General features: G+C 54.9%; 1 protein-coding gene and 1 pseudogene across 1 annotated transcript; both read right to left on the bottom strand.

Moving 5' to 3' along the window:
• Positions 1-2,666: 2,666 nt before the first annotated feature.
• On the bottom strand, positions 2,667-8,402 carry LOC136287489 (acrosin-like; annotated as a pseudogene).
• Positions 8,403-9,534: 1,132 nt separating this feature from the next.
• On the bottom strand, positions 9,535-11,399 carry LOC136287488 (acrosin-like). The gene is made up of 4 exons (XM_066180280.1): positions 11,340-11,399; positions 10,604-10,826; positions 10,224-10,369; positions 9,535-9,723 (listed from the first exon to the last, which is right to left on the bottom strand). The coding sequence occupies exons 1-4, from the start codon at positions 11,397-11,399 to the stop codon at positions 9,535-9,537; spliced, it is 618 nt and encodes a 205-aa protein (XP_066036377.1).
• Between the last annotated feature and the right edge of the window lie 4,912 nt (positions 11,400-16,311).

Below are 16,311 nucleotides of genomic sequence, written 5' to 3'. Positions count from 1 at the left end.
ATGGGTGCCAGAGCACACACAGAAGGGGGTGGAAATCCCTTCTTGGCACGCAGAAGAGGGCTTCACATGCACCAAGGTGTTTGACGTGGTGGGAAATATCCCTGTTTTAGGTGAGGACGTGTCTGTGGCCAAAGTTGTAGAGAACTGGGAGAACTTCTTAATGGGCAGCAGAATTTTGCACACTAAGGTTGTGCCAGGATGATGGGGCAGCTCGAAGCTTGTCTCCCCTCTGGGCAGGGTAATGACCATCCCCAACCCTGAGTGACACTCTTGGACTCAGTGTCTTTAGTGAGCGGGCAGCCCCTGAAATTTACTTCAGTAAATATTTGAAGAAGCTTATGCCAGGCTGGCAGGGGCAAGTACAGATGTGGGATGATTGCTCTCAGCACAGCCCACCTTGATTAATACAAAGGGAAGAATGCCACATGCCGTGAGACAGGACTCCATTTGCCTGGAACCCAAGAAGAATATCCAGAAGCAGACGGAGTGACACCTAGCCCAAGGCATTTTGAAGCCTTCCATTAATGCGGGCGTTCAGAGCTGCAACGGCTAGCTCGGTCCTGAACACGCATTAATTGGTACAGCTCCGGTTCCTTCTTGCTGTGTGAGCCCTGGCCCTCAGGTAGAAGTGTGGCTCCGGCGTGGAAGACAGGCAGACTCTCACGTGGGTGACAAGATAGGTTGATTGCTGCCAGCTGGCCAGGTGAAAAATGACTTCTCTGGGCTCTCCTTGACCTTAAGTACCAGGGGTGTGGAGAGGGGCAGGGATTAGCCCAGGACCAATACCATGGGGGGTGGGAGTTACCAGGACAAAAAGACAGTAAGCAGGGCATCTGATACACGCTACAGGGCGGAGAAGTCATAGGCTCTGCCAATCACCCCAGCCCCCCACCAGAGTCTGGGCAGGGTTGCAGGGAGATGGACAGGAGCCACAACTAGGGAAAAACCAAAGGGGTTGGAACACGGGGTAATCTGGAACAAACCATTCTACGTAAAGTTGCAAAGTAATAATTTTCACACCGCAACATTCCAGTATATTTAGAAAGTCAGTGTTCACTTGCCTTCACCTGGAAAAGACAGCAACTGCCTTCAACAACTGTCTTCCCCGTGGCATTAGGCTGTCATTTTTTTCTTTGCCCGTCCCACCGCCCCAAATATTGAGGTTTGATTGAAAAGAGTATAAATTCTGGGGCAAATTTGTACAGTTTGTAGAGGATTTGTTAATTAGTGAGTCGAGATAAGAAGGTTCTTGCCCATCCTATGGTGCTTATGTGCAGCACTCAGACAAGGAGGCACGGCAAGCTGCAGTTTGTGTCTGTGCAGCTGGATCTTTGACTGCTCCTTCTCTCCATTTGCCAGACTTACACAGCAACCTCATCTTCCTTGACTCCTCCCTGTCTCTGCCTTTGTCTCCTCCCAAATTTGGAGCCAAGCCCAGGGATCTTTTCCCCATGGCTCCCAGGCTTGGCCCTCCCTGCCTGTGAACAGCCTCGGTGTTGCAGCTGCTGTTGGCCCACTCACTTTGGCCTTCCATGGCATTCCCGGTGTGCTCTCCTACTGTTTCTGCCAGGTTCCTCTCCCCAGAATGAGCCCAGCTCTTCCTTTGAGTATCTGTGAAGTGTGACCGCCCAGCACATCAGTCCCCCTTTACTACCTGTGAACTCTGGCTCTGCCTTAGGGCACTGGTGACGGGCCTTAAGCTTTAGCTTTCCTAGTTTCAGATTCTGTGCTGCTTAGGGGTGTAGTTCTGAGCCTCGCATTAAGTGCTAGTAGGCTCTTTTCATAGAGTAAGTAGACAAACAAATCCTTTTCCTGCTGAGGACCAAGGACAACTTTCAGGCCAACAGCATAAACAACAGCGGACTGAAGAGAGAAAACAAGAAGGATGAGACCCCACAACCCGAAGCTGCAATTGGACAATTAAACCCCAATATGCAAATGGACCAAAACTTAATAAAAACTTAAGATCTTGTGACCCGGCAGCCATTTTGTGGCCATTATTTGTCCAACTTGTGGATAGCCCTGATCAGGCTCCTGTCCTGGCCAAGGTGGATTCTGGAGGCCTTTCAAGAAATACCTACTTCCTTTTTTATCTCTGTCCAATCTCTGTTTCAGGTCAGCCCTCCCAAGCCATCACTGGCAGTCCACTCAGGAGGCAGGAGCTTCCCTTGTCATGCTTGGGACTGTCTCTGGTCTGTTCTCTTTGCCCAAGCCTACACCAGGCCCTAAATCATCAGCCCACGGGCATTTGAGCACTGTCCCCAAGGTGTCTGCTTTTGTCCTATCCCCTTCCTAGGCTTGGTGTACCGGGTTCCTCCAGCCCATGGTGGCTCAGGGCACTCTCCTCTCTGACCAGGCACACTGGTGCTCTCTGGAGCCACTCTGTCCCTTTGTGCCTCAGGCTCATTCTGCAGGTGCCGAAGGTGGCACTTGTTGCCCTTCCCAGGAATTGGAATTACACCGAAAAGATGGTTCCCTGTGAACAAAGCTAGCTTTATTTCAACAATTAGATCAACTCCAGTGTTTGCCTGCACACCGGAGAGAAATGTGGGCGGGACAGAGCAGGGTTTTGACACTGAGGCTGCCTTTGGATCAGCAGGCATTGCCCCAGCAGGAAAGGGCTGTGGTGCACTGCAGCCTGCCCTGGATCCTGCCTGTCCTGCTGCTCAGGAAGCACTTTCAGCGGTGTGGTATGCACGCATGTTGTAGTCAATCCAGTGATAGAAGTGCCGAGTGGAGATGTAGATTCCAGGCTGCTTTGGTCTGGCGCAGCCTTCTCCCCAGCTGGTTATGCCGACAACCCACCAGTACTCGGCGGTGTTGTCCTTGCACATGAGAGGACCACCACTGTCGCCCTGCAATAGAGCAGAGAGGATTAAGGTGGTGTTGAGTGGCCCCTGCCAGCACCGGGGCTGTCTCCTCTTCTCTCACAGCCCCTGCCAGAACTGTATTCCAGGCAGAGGAAGGCTCTCCTCAGAGGCTGGAGCCTCCAGAGCCTTGGCTGTGAATGGCTTGGGGTCCTGTAGGGTAGGGCTCTCTGTGTCCTCTCTGCACAAGGCAGGAGTCCTGGATGTGCAGAGCATGGATGTTTGGCACCCGGATCTCTGCGCTGCCGAGAGCGCTAGCTGGGCTTTCTGGGCTTTCTGGCACAAGGGGGGCACTGGGCAAGTAGGAGTGGATGGGGAGTGTGTAGGAAGCCCCCCCCCCCCCCCCCCCAGCAGCTGGGGGGGAGCTGGGGCTGGGAGGGTGACCGGGAGAACTGGCCGGGGCAAAGCAGACCCTGGGCTGTGTTTGGGCAGCGCTGCCAGGGCTGCTGGTGCTGCTGGGGGCTGAGAGGCTCGTGACACATTCATACCTGGCAGGCGTCGATGGCGCCCTGTGGGTAACCAGCACACAAGTTGTAGGGGTGGACTTTCCCTGCATACCAGTCACTGCTGTTGCAGAGCTGGGAATTGATGAGCTGGACCTTGGCCTCCTGCAGGCGACCACGTGAACCTTGAGCTGTGAGCAGAGAAAGCAATAAGCCCTCAGCACCCCCATGTCAGTTCTCCTTCCCCGTCTGAGGGGAATCCCTGTCCCTTGGGCACGGCTTTCCCTCCGCAGAGGCGCTAGGGCACGGTGTCCCTGCTTCCCGCCTTTGGGGAGCAGGCCAGGCCCATCTCTGCACCGGGCTACGTCCTTCAGCCTGGCTTTGGACTCTGCTGTGAGGAAGCCCAAACCCTCTCCCCACTGCACTTAGCTGGAACTCACATCTTGCAGTGGTGGAACCCCAGCCAGCGATCCAGCAGTTGTTGAGCTTTGAGACTTCTAGGGCGGGGTCAGCCAGACAGGCCAGCTGGATGTAGGCGCTGCACTGGACAGAACCGTCCAGTTGCAGCAGGGCAATGTCGTAGCTGAAGTCGGCACGCTTGTAGTAGGGGTGAACCACCACCTGCTTCACGTTGCGAACTACGGCCCCAGGGCCCGGCTGAGTGAACTTGGTAGCTCCAAGCACCACATACAGCATGCTGATGTCACTGGAAAGAAGATGGAGAGAGGGCTGAGAGGGAGCAGAGCCATGTACCACAGCAGCCCAGCAGCTGCCTCTCTTCTGCTTGGCAAGGCAGAGAGGGAGCAGTGCTCTGGCAGGTGTGAGTGCCCTCACACACATGAGGCTGGGGGAATGTCGAGCTGGAGGCCGCTAGGAAGCCTTGGCACAAGCCCAGGCTTCTCCTGAGCAGTGTGGCAGCTGGACTGCCTGAGAGGAAAGGGGACGGGAGTAGCAGGTGGTGGCTGCTGACAGGGCACCTGCTGGTGTAGCGAGGGTGTCCCCATTCCCTGGTCTGCCTTACTCAAACTTGTCGAAGCAGTGGGCCGCCGTGAGGACCCAATCTGCAGTGATGAGGGACCCTCCACACCAATGACCCAGGTTCGGTGAAAGGGGATGTTGGATGCTGACGATCCAGGGCCAGGATGCTTCCAGAGCGCCTACTCCACCCACAATGCGTGTCATGCCGAAGTCGTAAGCTTCGTTGCCGGTGGAATAAGTCATGGGGTAGTAGTCAGGTTGCGGAGCGCGGAGGCCGCAGGAACCTCTGCAAGCAGAAAGTCATTTCCATGCTGCTGCGTGGCCTGCTGTGGCTCAGGCTGAAGCTCAGCCCTGTGCCCTCCCCACAAGCGTTTGCAGGCCCAGCAGGCCAGGGAAGCCCATGGGATGTTTGTCTGTCCAAGGAACGGAGGCTTCCCCATGGTGGGTAGGAAGCTGTGGCCCAGCCACGGGGGACAGGCGGGTCCCCTCCAGGGAAGGCCCCAAGTGTTGCCACGGCTCCCTCCCAGGGCCTGGGGCCACTTACCCGCAGGGGTACTGTATGCCGTGGGCCAGCGCGGCCACGGTCAGCAGGACGAGGAGGCCGAGCCGATTCATGGCTGCCAGAGGCACGTGTCAGCTGCAAGCACTGAGGGCTCCGTGCAGCAGCACAGCCACAGCCGCAGTGCCCGGCAGCAGCCGCGCTGCCCGTGGTGGCCCCGGCCCCGGGGCTGATGTCACTGAGGGCTGGGTTCCGTGTTTGGGGCGCTGTGGGGGCCTGTGCAACCGGGGCCCACTGGGGGAGGGGCAACACCGAATCCATGGGCCGTGGAATGGTTTGGGGTGGAAGGGACCTTGGAAATCACATAGCTCCGACTTCCTGCCATTGGTAGGGATGGATAGTTTGTACTGGAGAAGTTTGCTCAGAGCCTGGCTCAGAAGCTGTCGTTGGACAATTTGAGGGAGGATGGGACATTGAAGTACAAAGTCTTTATCAACAGGACCTGACTGAGGCAGGAACCAGAGCTCTTGATCAAAGGTTGGCCTCTGCGTGAACCTTCCAACCAAATGTTGTCGAGATCCGCTCATCGGCAAAACGTGGATTTGCCTTTCGCTAATCAGAAACTGGACAAGGCCACATCTGGCCTTCTTTTGGGATGTAGGATCACAGACAACTTCCTTGGTTCCTCCTGGAGTCCTCCAAGGCCTGGGGAGCATCCCAAGAGGAGAAAAAAACCAGATGATCCTGCACTAGAAGTTCTGGTAGCTTGTTTATTCAACAGCATAAAGATGGGCCTCTCTCGCAGCCCAGTCAGAAACCTCATTGCCTGGAGGGGAAGGCACCTGCAGGATTTCCCAGTTGCTGGCAGTGGTTCTCCAGTCCTTCACTGTGACTGACACTGGCTTCCCCCCCCGTTGATGGGCAGACCTGCATGATGGTCAAGGATTAGGGTAACTTGTGATGTGTCTCCCTTCATCACTGTAGGCAGTCTTTTACAGTAACGATTAGATGCATTGCTTAGCTTATCCTTCTCCCATTCTTTGCGGTTTTGAATTACAGTAAGTTGCATTTATTCCTGAAGTTGGTGTCTGTGTCTTCTGTGCTGACTTTGCCTACATGAAAAACAGGCATCCGCAGCTGCTCTGGGCAACCCGTGCCAGTATGTCTGCAGCCTGACAGTCAAGAATTTCTTCCCAGTATCTCATACGAAGCTACCCTCTGTCGCTGTAAAGCCATTGCCCTTGTCCTTTGAGGACCTGCCCTTGTAAGAAGGGCTGCTCTCTGCTGCTTTCTTTAGGCCCCTCTTCTTGCAGGATGAGGCTGTGCAGTCTCTGAGGCCAGCAGCTGCTGAGGAATCCATTTGGGGCAGGGAGCTGGTTGTGCAGCTGCAGTGCCAGCTGCAGATTGAGCTCTGGCTGGTGGGAGTCTGGGACCAGAGACTGCCACTCTTTGCATGACAGAGGGCACAGGGAGCTGTGGCACAGGCCAGGGATTTGAACGGACCCTGAGTGCTGCAGCAGGAGCCGGTGGCTCTTTCTGGAATGTGACATCTGCGAGTCTGCTGGGGGAATGAATCCTGAGGTTGAATGGGTACGGATACCCGCTCTGACTGGCTGAGAGTGGTGTGGGTAGGGAACCAAACGGGTCACCCATCAGCTTGTTGGAGTCACCTGTGCCTCTGGAATGGTCACACAGGGGAGATTCCTCAGCATTTTGGCAGCCCAGATGGGACCTAAGGACAGTACTGCTGGAGCCTCCGTCCTGAAGAGCAGCTACTGGTGAGTTCACCTGGGACCTTTAGAGCAGGAAGGAGCCACGGGAGGAGTGTTATAATTCCATGTGCAGAGTCTGTGTAAATTATAAGCGTGGAATTGAGCCTCTCTATTGCTGTGGCATTTGCCGCAGATTCGGTGAAGTCGTGGGTAGTGGGTGGAGAAGGTGTGCGCAGCACGAGCGGTGTGAGGTGGCCACAGAGGAGTTGTGGAGGCCCCCGTAAGTTGTGAGGTAGAGGGGCTCGAGTCTCTGCTTGAAGGCTTTTGCACACAGGCACAGGGAGAACCTTGTGTCCCTCATGCCGCACAATGGGTGCCAGAGCACACACAGAAGGGGGTGGAAATCCCTTCTTGGCACGCAGAAGAGGGCTTCACATGCACCAAGGTGTTTGACGTGGTGGGAAATATCCCTGTTTTAGGTGAGGACGTGTCTGTGGCCAAAGTTGTAGAGAACTGGGAGAACTTCTTAATGGGCAGCAGAATTTTGCACACTAAGGTTGTGCCAGGATGATGGGGCAGCTCGAAGCTTGTCTCCCCTCTGGGCAGGGTAATGACCATCCCCAACCCTGAGTGACACTCTTGGACTCAGTGTCTTTAGTGAGCGGGCAGCCCCTGAAATTTACTTCAGTAAATATTTGAAGAAGCTTATGCCAGGCTGGCAGGGGCAAGTACAGATGTGGGATGATTGCTCTCAGCACAGCCCACCTTGATTAATACAAAGGGAAGAATGCCACATGCCGTGAGACAGGACTCCATTTGCCTGGAACCCAAGAAGAATATCCAGAAGCAGACGGAGTGACACCTAGCCCAAGGCATTTTGAAGCCTTCCATTAATGCGGGCGTTCAGAGCTGCAACGGCTAGCTCGGTCCTGAACACGCATTAATTGGTACAGCTCCGGTTCCTTCTTGCTGTGTGAGCCCTGGCCCTCAGGTAGAAGTGTGGCTCCGGCGTGGAAGACAGGCAGACTCTCACGTGGGTGACAAGATAGGTTGATTGCTGCCAGCTGGCCAGGTGAAAAATGACTTCTCTGGGCTCTCCTTGACCTTAAGTACCAGGGGTGTGGAGAGGGGCAGGGATTAGCCCAGGACCAATACCATGGGGGGTGGGAGTTACCAGGACAAAAAGACAGTAAGCAGGGCATCTGATACACGCTACAGGGCGGAGAAGTCATAGGCTCTGCCAATCACCCCAGCCCCCCACCAGAGTCTGGGCAGGGTTGCAGGGAGATGGACAGGAGCCACAACTAGGGAAAAACCAAAGGGGTTGGAACACGGGGTAATCTGGAACAAACCATTCTACGTAAAGTTGCAAAGTAATAATTTTCACACCGCAACATTCCAGTATATTTAGAAAGTCAGTGTTCACTTGCCTTCACCTGGAAAAGACAGCAACTGCCTTCAACAACTGTCTTCCCCGTGGCATTAGGCTGTCATTTTTTTCTTTGCCCGTCCCACCGCCCCAAATATTGAGGTTTGATTGAAAAGAGTATAAATTCTGGGGCAAATTTGTACAGTTTGTAGAGGATTTGTTAATTAGTGAGTCGAGATAAGAAGGTTCTTGCCCATCCTGTGGTGCTTATGTGCAGCACTCAGACAAGGAGGCACGGCAAGCTGCAGTTTGTGTCTGTGCAGCTGGATCTTTGACTGCTCCTTCTCTCCGTTTGCCAGACTTACACAGCAACCTCATCTTCCTTGACTCCTCCCTGTCTCTGCCTTTGTCTCCTCCCAAATTTGGAGCCAAGCCCAGGGATCTTTTCCCCATGGCTCCCAGGCTTGGCCCTCCCTGCCTGTGAACAGCCTCGGTGTTGCAGCTGCTGTTGGCCCACTCACTTTGGCCTTCCATGGCATTCCCGGTGTGCTCTCCTACTGTTTCTGCCAGGTTCCTCTCCCCAGAATGAGCCCAGCTCTTCCTTTGAGTATCTGTGAAGTGTGACCGCCCAGCACATCAGTCCCCCTTTACTACCTGTGAACTCTGGCCCTGCCTTAGGGCACTGGTGACGGGCCTTAAGCTTTAGCTTTCCTAGTTTCAGATTCTGTGCTGCTTAGGGGTGTAGTTCTGAGCCTCGCATTAAGTGCTAGTAGGCTCTTTTCATAGAGTAAGTAGACAAACAAATCCTTTTCCTGCTGAGGACCAAGGACAACTTTCAGGCCAACAGCATAAACAACAGCGGACTGAAGAGAGAAAACAAGAAGGATGAGACCCCACAACCCGAAGCTGCAATTGGACAATTAAACCCCAATATGCAAATGGACCAAAACTTAATAAAAACTTAAGATCTTGTGACCCGGCAGCCATTTTGTGGCCATTATTTGTCCAACTTGTGGATAGCCCTGATCAGGCTCCTGTCCTGGCCAAGGTGGATTCTGGAGGCCTTTCAAGAAATACCTACTTCCTTTTTTATCTCTGTCCAATCTCTGTTTCAGGTCAGCCCTCCCAAGCCATCACTGGCAGTCCACTCAGGAGGCAGGAGCTTCCCTTGTCATGCTTGGGACTGTCTCTGGTCTGTTCTCTTTGCCCAAGCCTACACCAGGCCCTAAATCATCAGCCCACGGGCATTTGAGCACTGTCCCCAAGGTGTCTGCTTTTGTCCTATCCCCTTCCTAGGCTTGGTGTACCGGGTTCCTCCAGCCCATGGTGGCTCAGGGCACTCTCCTCTCTGACCAGGCACACTGGTGCTCTCTGGAGCCACTCTGTCCCTTTGTGCCTCAGGCTCATTCTGCAGGTGCCGAAGGTGGCACTTGTTGCCCTTCCCAGGAATTGGAATTACACCGAAAAGATGGTTCCCTGTGAACAAAGCTAGCTTTATTTCAACAATTAGATCAACTCCAGTGTTTGCCTGCACACCGGAGAGAAATGTGGGCGGGACAGAGCAGGGTTTTGACACTGAGGCTGCCTTTGGATCAGCAGGCATTGCCCCAGCAGGAAAGGGCTGTGGTGCACTGCAGCCTGCCCTGGATCCTGCCTGTCCTGCTGCTCAGGAAGCACTTTCAGCGGTGTGGTATGCACGCATGTTGTAGTCAATCCAGTGATAGAAGTGCCGAGTGGAGATGTAGATTCCAGGCTGCTTTGGTCTGGCGCAGCCTTCTCCCCAGCTGGTTATGCCGACAACCCACCAGTACTCGGCGGTGTTGTCCTTGCACATGAGAGGACCACCACTGTCGCCCTGCAATAGAGCAGAGAGGATTAAGGTGGTGTTGAGTGGCCCCTGCCAGCACCGGGGCTGTCTCCTCTTCTCTCACAGCCCCTGCCAGAACTGTATTCCAGGCAGAGGAAGGCTCTCCTCAGAGGCTGGAGCCTCCAGAGCCTTGGCTGTGAATGGCTTGGGGTCCTGTAGGGTAGGGCTCTCTGTGTCCTCTCTGCACAAGGCAGGAGTCCTGGATGTGCAGAGCATGGATGTTTGGCACCCGGATCTCTGCGCTGCCGAGAGCGCTAGCTGGGCTTTCTGGGCTTTCTGGCACAAGGGGGGCACTGGGCAAGTAGGAGTGGATGGGGAGTGTGTAGGAAGCCCCCCCCCCCCCCCCCCCAGCAGCTGGGGGGGAGCTGGGGCTGGGAGGGTGACCGGGAGAACTGGCCGGGGCAAAGCAGACCCTGGGCTGTGTTTGGGCAGCGCTGCCAGGGCTGCTGGTGCTGCTGGGGGCTGAGAGGCTCGTGACACATTCATACCTGGCAGGCGTCGATGGCGCCCTGTGGGTAACCAGCACACAAGTTGTAGGGGTGGACTTTCCCTGCATACCAGTCACTGCTGTTGCAGAGCTGGGAATTGATGAGCTGGACCTTGGCCTCCTGCAGGCGACCACGTGAACCTTGAGCTGTGAGCAGAGAAAGCAATAAGCCCTCAGCACCCCCATGTCAGTTCTCCTTCCCCGTCTGAGGGGAATCCCTGTCCCTTGGGCACGGCTTTCCCTCCGCAGAGGCGCTAGGGCACGGTGTCCCTGCTTCCCGCCTTTGGGGAGCAGGCCAGGCCCATCTCTGCACCGGGCTACGTCCTTCAGCCTGGCTTTGGACTCTGCTGTGAGGAAGCCCAAACCCTCTCCCCACTGCACTTAGCTGGAACTCACATCTTGCAGTGGTGGAACCCCAGCCAGCGATCCAGCAGTTGTTGAGCTTTGAGACTTCTAGGGCGGGGTCAGCCAGACAGGCCAGCTGGATGTAGGCGCTGCACTGGACAGAACCGTCCAGTTGCAGCAGGGCAATGTCGTAGCTGAAGTCGGCACGCTTGTAGTAGGGGTGAACCACCACCTGCTTCACGTTGCGAACTACGGCCCCAGGGCCCGGCTGAGTGAACTTGGTAGCTCCAAGCACCACATACAGCATGCTGATGTCACTGGAAAGAAGATGGAGAGAGGGCTGAGAGGGAGCAGAGCCATGTACCACAGCAGCCCAGCAGCTGCCTCTCTTCTGCTTGGCAAGGCAGAGAGGGAGCAGTGCTCTGGCAGGTGTGAGTGCCCTCACACACATGAGGCTGGGGGAATGTCGAGCTGGAGGCCGCTAGGAAGCCTTGGCACAAGCCCAGGCTTCTCCTGAGCAGTGTGGCAGCTGGACTGCCTGAGAGGAAAGGGGACGGGAGTAGCAGGTGGTGGCTGCTGACAGGGCACCTGCTGGTGTAGCGAGGGTGTCCCCATTCCCTGGTCTGCCTTACTCAAACTTGTCGAAGCAGTGGGCCGCCGTGAGGACCCAATCTGCAGTGATGAGGGACCCTCCACACCAATGACCCAGGTTCGGTGAAAGGGGATGTTGGATGCTGACGATCCAGGGCCAGGATGCTTCCAGAGCGCCTACTCCACCCACAATGCGTGTCATGCCGAAGTCGTAAGCTTCGTTGCCGGTGGAATAAGTCATGGGGTAGTAGTCAGGTTGCGGAGCGCGGAGGCCGCAGGAACCTCTGCAAGCAGAAAGTCATTTCCATGCTGCTGCGTGGCCTGCTGTGGCTCAGGCTGAAGCTCAGCCCTGTGCCCTCCCCACAAGCGTTTGCAGGCCCAGCAGGCCAGGGAAGCCCATGGGATGTTTGTCTGTCCAAGGAACGGAGGCTTCCCCATGGTGGGTAGGAAGCTGTGGCCCAGCCACGGGGGACAGGCGGGTCCCCTCCAGGGAAGGCCCCAAGTGTTGCCACGGCTCCCTCCCAGGGCCTGGGGCCACTTACCCGCAGGGGTACTGTATGCCGTGGGCCAGCGCGGCCACGGTCAGCAGGACGAGGAGGCCGAGCCGATTCATGGCTGCCAGAGGCACGTGTCAGCTGCAAGCACTGAGGGCTCCGTGCAGCAGCACAGCCACAGCCGCAGTGCCCGGCAGCAGCCGCGCTGCCCGTGGTGGCCCCGGCCCCGGGGCTGATGTCACTGAGGGCTGGGTTCCGTGTTTGGGGCGCTGTGGGGGCCTGTGCAACCGGGGCCCACTGGGGGAGGGGCAACACCGAATCCATGGGCCGTGGAATGGTTTGGGGTGGAAGGGACCTTGGAAATCACATAGCTCCGACTTCCTGCCATTGGTAGGGATGGATAGTTTGTACTGGAGAAGTTTGCTCAGAGCCTGGCTCAGAAGCTGTCGTTGGACAATTTGAGGGAGGATGGGACATTGAAGTACAAAGTCTTTATCAACAGGACCTGACTGAGGCAGGAACCAGAGCTCTTGATCAAAGGTTGGCCTCTGCGTGAACCTTCCAACCAAATGTTGTCGAGATCCGCTCATCGGCAAAACGTGGATTTGCCTTTCGCTAATCAGAAACTGGACAAGGCCACATCTGGCCTTCTTTTGGGATGTAGGATCACAGACAACTTCCTTGGTTCCTCCTGGAGTCCTCCAAGGCCTGGGGAGCATCCCAAGAGGAGAAAAAAACCAGATGATCCTGCACTAGAAGTTCTGGTAGCTTGTTTATTCAACAGCATAAAGATGGGCCTCTCTCGCAGCCCAGTCAGAAACCTCATTGCCTGGAGGGGAAGGCACCTGCAGGATTTCCCAGTTGCTGGCAGTGGTTCTCCAGTCCTTCACTGTGACTGACACTGGCTTCCCCCCCGTTGATGGGCAGACCTGCATGATGGTCAAGGATTAGGGTAACTTGTGATGTGTCTCCCTTCATCACTGTAGGCAGTCTTTTACAGTAACGATTAGATGCATTGCTTAGCTTATCCTTTTCCCATTCTTTGCGGTTTTGAATTACAGTAAGTTGCATTTATTCCTGAAGTTGGTGTCTGTGTCTTCTGTGCTGACTTTGCCTACATGAAAAACAGGCATCCGCAGCTGCTCTGGGCAACCCGTGCCAGTATGTCTGCAGCCTGACAGTCAAGAATTTCTTCCCAGTATCTCATACGAAGCTACCCTCTGTCGCTGTAAAGCCATTGCCCTTGTCCTTTGAGGACCTGCCCTTGTAAGAAGGGCTGCTCTCTGCTGCTTTCTTTAGGCCCCTCTTCTTGCAGGATGAGGCTGTGCAGTCTCTGAGGCCAGCAGCTGCTGAGGAATCCATTTGGGGCAGGGAGCTGGTTGTGCAGCTGCAGTGCCAGCTGCAGATTGAGCTCTGGCTGGTGGGAGTCTGGGACCAGAGACTGCCACTCTTTGCATGACAGAGGGCACAGGGAGCTGTGGCACAGGCCAGGGATTTGAACGGACCCTGAGTGCTGCAGCAGGAGCCGGTGGCTCTTTCTGGAATGTGACATCTGCGAGTCTGCTGGGGGAATGAATCCTGAGGTTGAATGGGTACGGATACCCGCTCTGACTGGCTGAGAGTGGTGTGGGTAGGGAACCAAACGGGTCACCCATCAGCTTGTTGGAGTCACCTGTGCCTCTGGAATGGTCACACAGGGGAGATTCCTCAGCATTTTGGCAGCCCAGATGGGACCTAAGGACAGTACTGCTGGAGCCTCCGTCCTGAAGAGCAGCTACTGGTGAGTTCACCTGGGACCTTTAGAGCAGGAAGGAGCCACGGGAGGAGTGTTATAATTCCATGTGCAGAGTCTGTGTAAATTATAAGCGTGGAATTGAGCCTCTCTATTGCTGTGGCATTTGCCGCAGATTCGGTGAAGTCGTGGGTAGTGGGTGGAGAAGGTGTGCGCAGCACGAGCGGTGTGAGGTGGCCACAGAGGAGTTGTGGAGGCCCCCGTAAGTTGTGAGGTAGAGGGGCTCGAGTCTCTGCTTGAAGGCTTTTGCACACAGGCACAGGGAGAACCTTGTGTCCCTCATGCCGCACAATGGGTGCCAGAGCACACACAGAAGGGGGTGGAAATCCCTTCTTGGCACGCAGAAGAGGGCTTCACATGCACCAAGGTGTTTGACGTGGTGGGAAATATCCCTGTTTTAGGTGAGGACGTGTCTGTGGCCAAAGTTGTAGAGAACTGGGAGAACTTCTTAATGGGCAGCAGAATTTTGCACACTAAGGTTGTGCCAGGATGATGGGGCAGCTCGAAGCTTGTCTCCCCTCTGGGCAGGGTAATGACCATCCCCAACCCTGAGTGACACTCTTGGACTCAGTGTCTTTAGTGAGCGGGCAGCCCCTGAAATTTACTTCAGTAAATATTTGAAGAAGCTTATGCCAGGCTGGCAGGGGCAAGTACAGATGTGGGATGATTGCTCTCAGCACAGCCCACCTTGATTAATACAAAGGGAAGAATGCCACATGCCGTGAGACAGGACTCCATTTGCCTGGAACCCAAGAAGAATATCCAGAAGCAGACGGAGTGACACCTAGCCCAAGGCATTTTGAAGCCTTCCATTAATGCGGGCGTTCAGAGCTGCAACGGCTAGCTCGGTCCTGAACACGCATTAATTGGTACAGCTCCGGTTCCTTCTTGCTGTGTGAGCCCTGGCCCTCAGGTAGAAGTGTGGCTCCGGCGTGGAAGACAGGCAGACTCTCACGTGGGTGACAAGATAGGTTGATTGCTGCCAGCTGGCCAGGTGAAAAATGACTTCTCTGGGCTCTCCTTGACCTTAAGTACCAGGGGTGTGGAGAGGGGCAGGGATTAGCCCAGGACCAATACCATGGGGGGTGGGAGTTACCAGGACAAAAAGACAGTAAGCAGGGCATCTGATACACGCTACAGGGCGGAGAAGTCATAGGCTCTGCCAATCACCCCAGCCCCCCACCAGAGTCTGGGCAGGGTTGCAGGGAGATGGACAGGAGCCACAACTAGGGAAAAACCAAAGGGGTTGGAACACGGGGTAATCTGGAACAAACCATTCTACGTAAAGTTGCAAAGTAATAATTTTCACACCGCAACATTCCAGTATATTTAGAAAGTCAGTGTTCACTTGCCTTCACCTGGAAAAGACAGCAACTGCCTTCAACAACTGTCTTCCCCGTGGCATTAGGCTGTCATTTTTTTCTTTGCCCGTCCCACCGCCCCAAATATTGAGGTTTGATTGAAAAGAGTATAAATTCTGGGGCAAATTTGTACAGTTTGTAGAGGATTTGTTAATTAGTGAGTCGAGATAAGAAGGTTCTTGCCCATCCTGTGGTGCTTATGTGCAGCACTCAGACAAGGAAGCACGGCAAGCTGCAGTTTGTGTCTGTGCAGCTGGATCTTTGACTGCTCCTTCTCTCCATTTGCCAGACTTACACAGCAACCTCATCTTCCTTGACTCCTCCCTGTCTCTGCCTTTGTCTCCTCCCAAATTTGGAGCCAAGCCCAGGGATCTTTTTCCCATGGCTCCCAGGCTTGGCCCTCCCTGCCTGTGAACAGCCTCGGTGTTGCAGCTGCTGTTGGCCCACTCACTTTGGCCTTCCATGGCATTCCCGGTGTGCTCTCCTACTGTTTCTGCCAGGTTCCTCTCCCCAGAATGAGCCCAGCTCTTCCTTTGAGTATCTGTGAAGTGTGACCGCCCAGCACATCAGTCCCCCTTTACTACCTGTGAACTCTGGCCCTGCCTTAGGGCACTGGTGACGGGCCTTAAGCTTTAGCTTTCCTAGTTTCAGATTCTGTGCTGCTTAGGGGTGTAGTTCTGAGCCTCGCATTAAGTGCTAGTAGGCTCTTTTCATAGAGTAAGTAGACAAACAAATCCTTTTCCTGCTGAGGACCAAGGACAACTTTCAGGCCAACAGCATAAACAACAGCGGACTGAAGAGAGAAAACAAGAAGGATGAGACCCCACAACCCGAAGCTGCAATTGGACAATTAAACCCCAATATGCAAATGGACCAAAACTTAATAAAAACTTAAGATCTTGTGACCCGGCAGCCATTTTGTGGCCATTATTTGTCCAACTTGTGGATAGCCCTGATCAGGCTCCTGTCCTGGCCAAGGTGGATTCTGGAGGCCTTTCAAGAAATACCTACTTCCTTTTTTATCTCTGTCCAATCTCTGTTTCAGGTCAGCCCTCCCAAGCCATCACTGGCAGTCCACTCAGGAGGCAGGAGCTTCCCTTGTCATGCTTGGGACTGTCTCTGGTCTGTTCTCTTTGCCCAAGCCTACACCAGGCCCTAAATCATCAGCCCACGGGCATTTGAGCACTGTCCCCAAGGTGTCTGCTTTTGTCCTATCCCCTTCCTAGGCTTGGTGTACCGGGTTCCTCCAGCCCATGGTGGCTCAGGGCACTCTCCTCTCTGACCAGGCACACTGGTGCTCTCTGGAGCCACTCTGTCCCTTTGTGCCTCAGGCTCATTCTGCAGGTGCCGAAGGTGGCACTTGTTGCCCTTCCCAGGAATTGGAATTACACCGAAAAGATGGTTCCCTGTGAACAAAGCTAGCTTTATTTCAACAATTAGATCAACTCCAGTGTTTGCCTGCACACCGGAGAGAAATGTGGGTGGGACAGAGCAGGGTTTTGACAC

The sequence above is a fragment of the Chamaea fasciata genome, unplaced genomic scaffold (genome assembly GCF_029207755.1).
Source record: "Chamaea fasciata isolate MVZ Bird 193981 ecotype frontalis unplaced genomic scaffold, bChaFas1.0.hap1 SCAF_3, whole genome shotgun sequence".
Lineage (NCBI taxonomy): Eukaryota > Metazoa > Chordata > Aves > Passeriformes > Sylviidae > Chamaea > Chamaea fasciata.
This window is presented reverse-complemented; position numbering and strand designations above follow the sequence as displayed.

Bases quoted from the DNA above. Each gene is read 5' to 3' on its own strand.
- LOC136287488 (XM_066180280.1), bottom strand. From the start codon at position 11,399: ATGACTTATTCCACCGGCAACGAAGCTTACGACTTCGGCATGACACGC. The intron at 10,827-11,339 runs GTAGGCGCTCTG...CAGCCGGGCCCT, and splicing joins TGACACGCATTGTGGGTGGA to GGGGCCGTAGTTCGCAACGT. The intron at 9,724-10,223 runs GTATGAATGTGT...GCTCTATTGCAG, and splicing joins GCGCCATCGACGCCTGCCAG to GGCGACAGTGGTGGTCCTCT.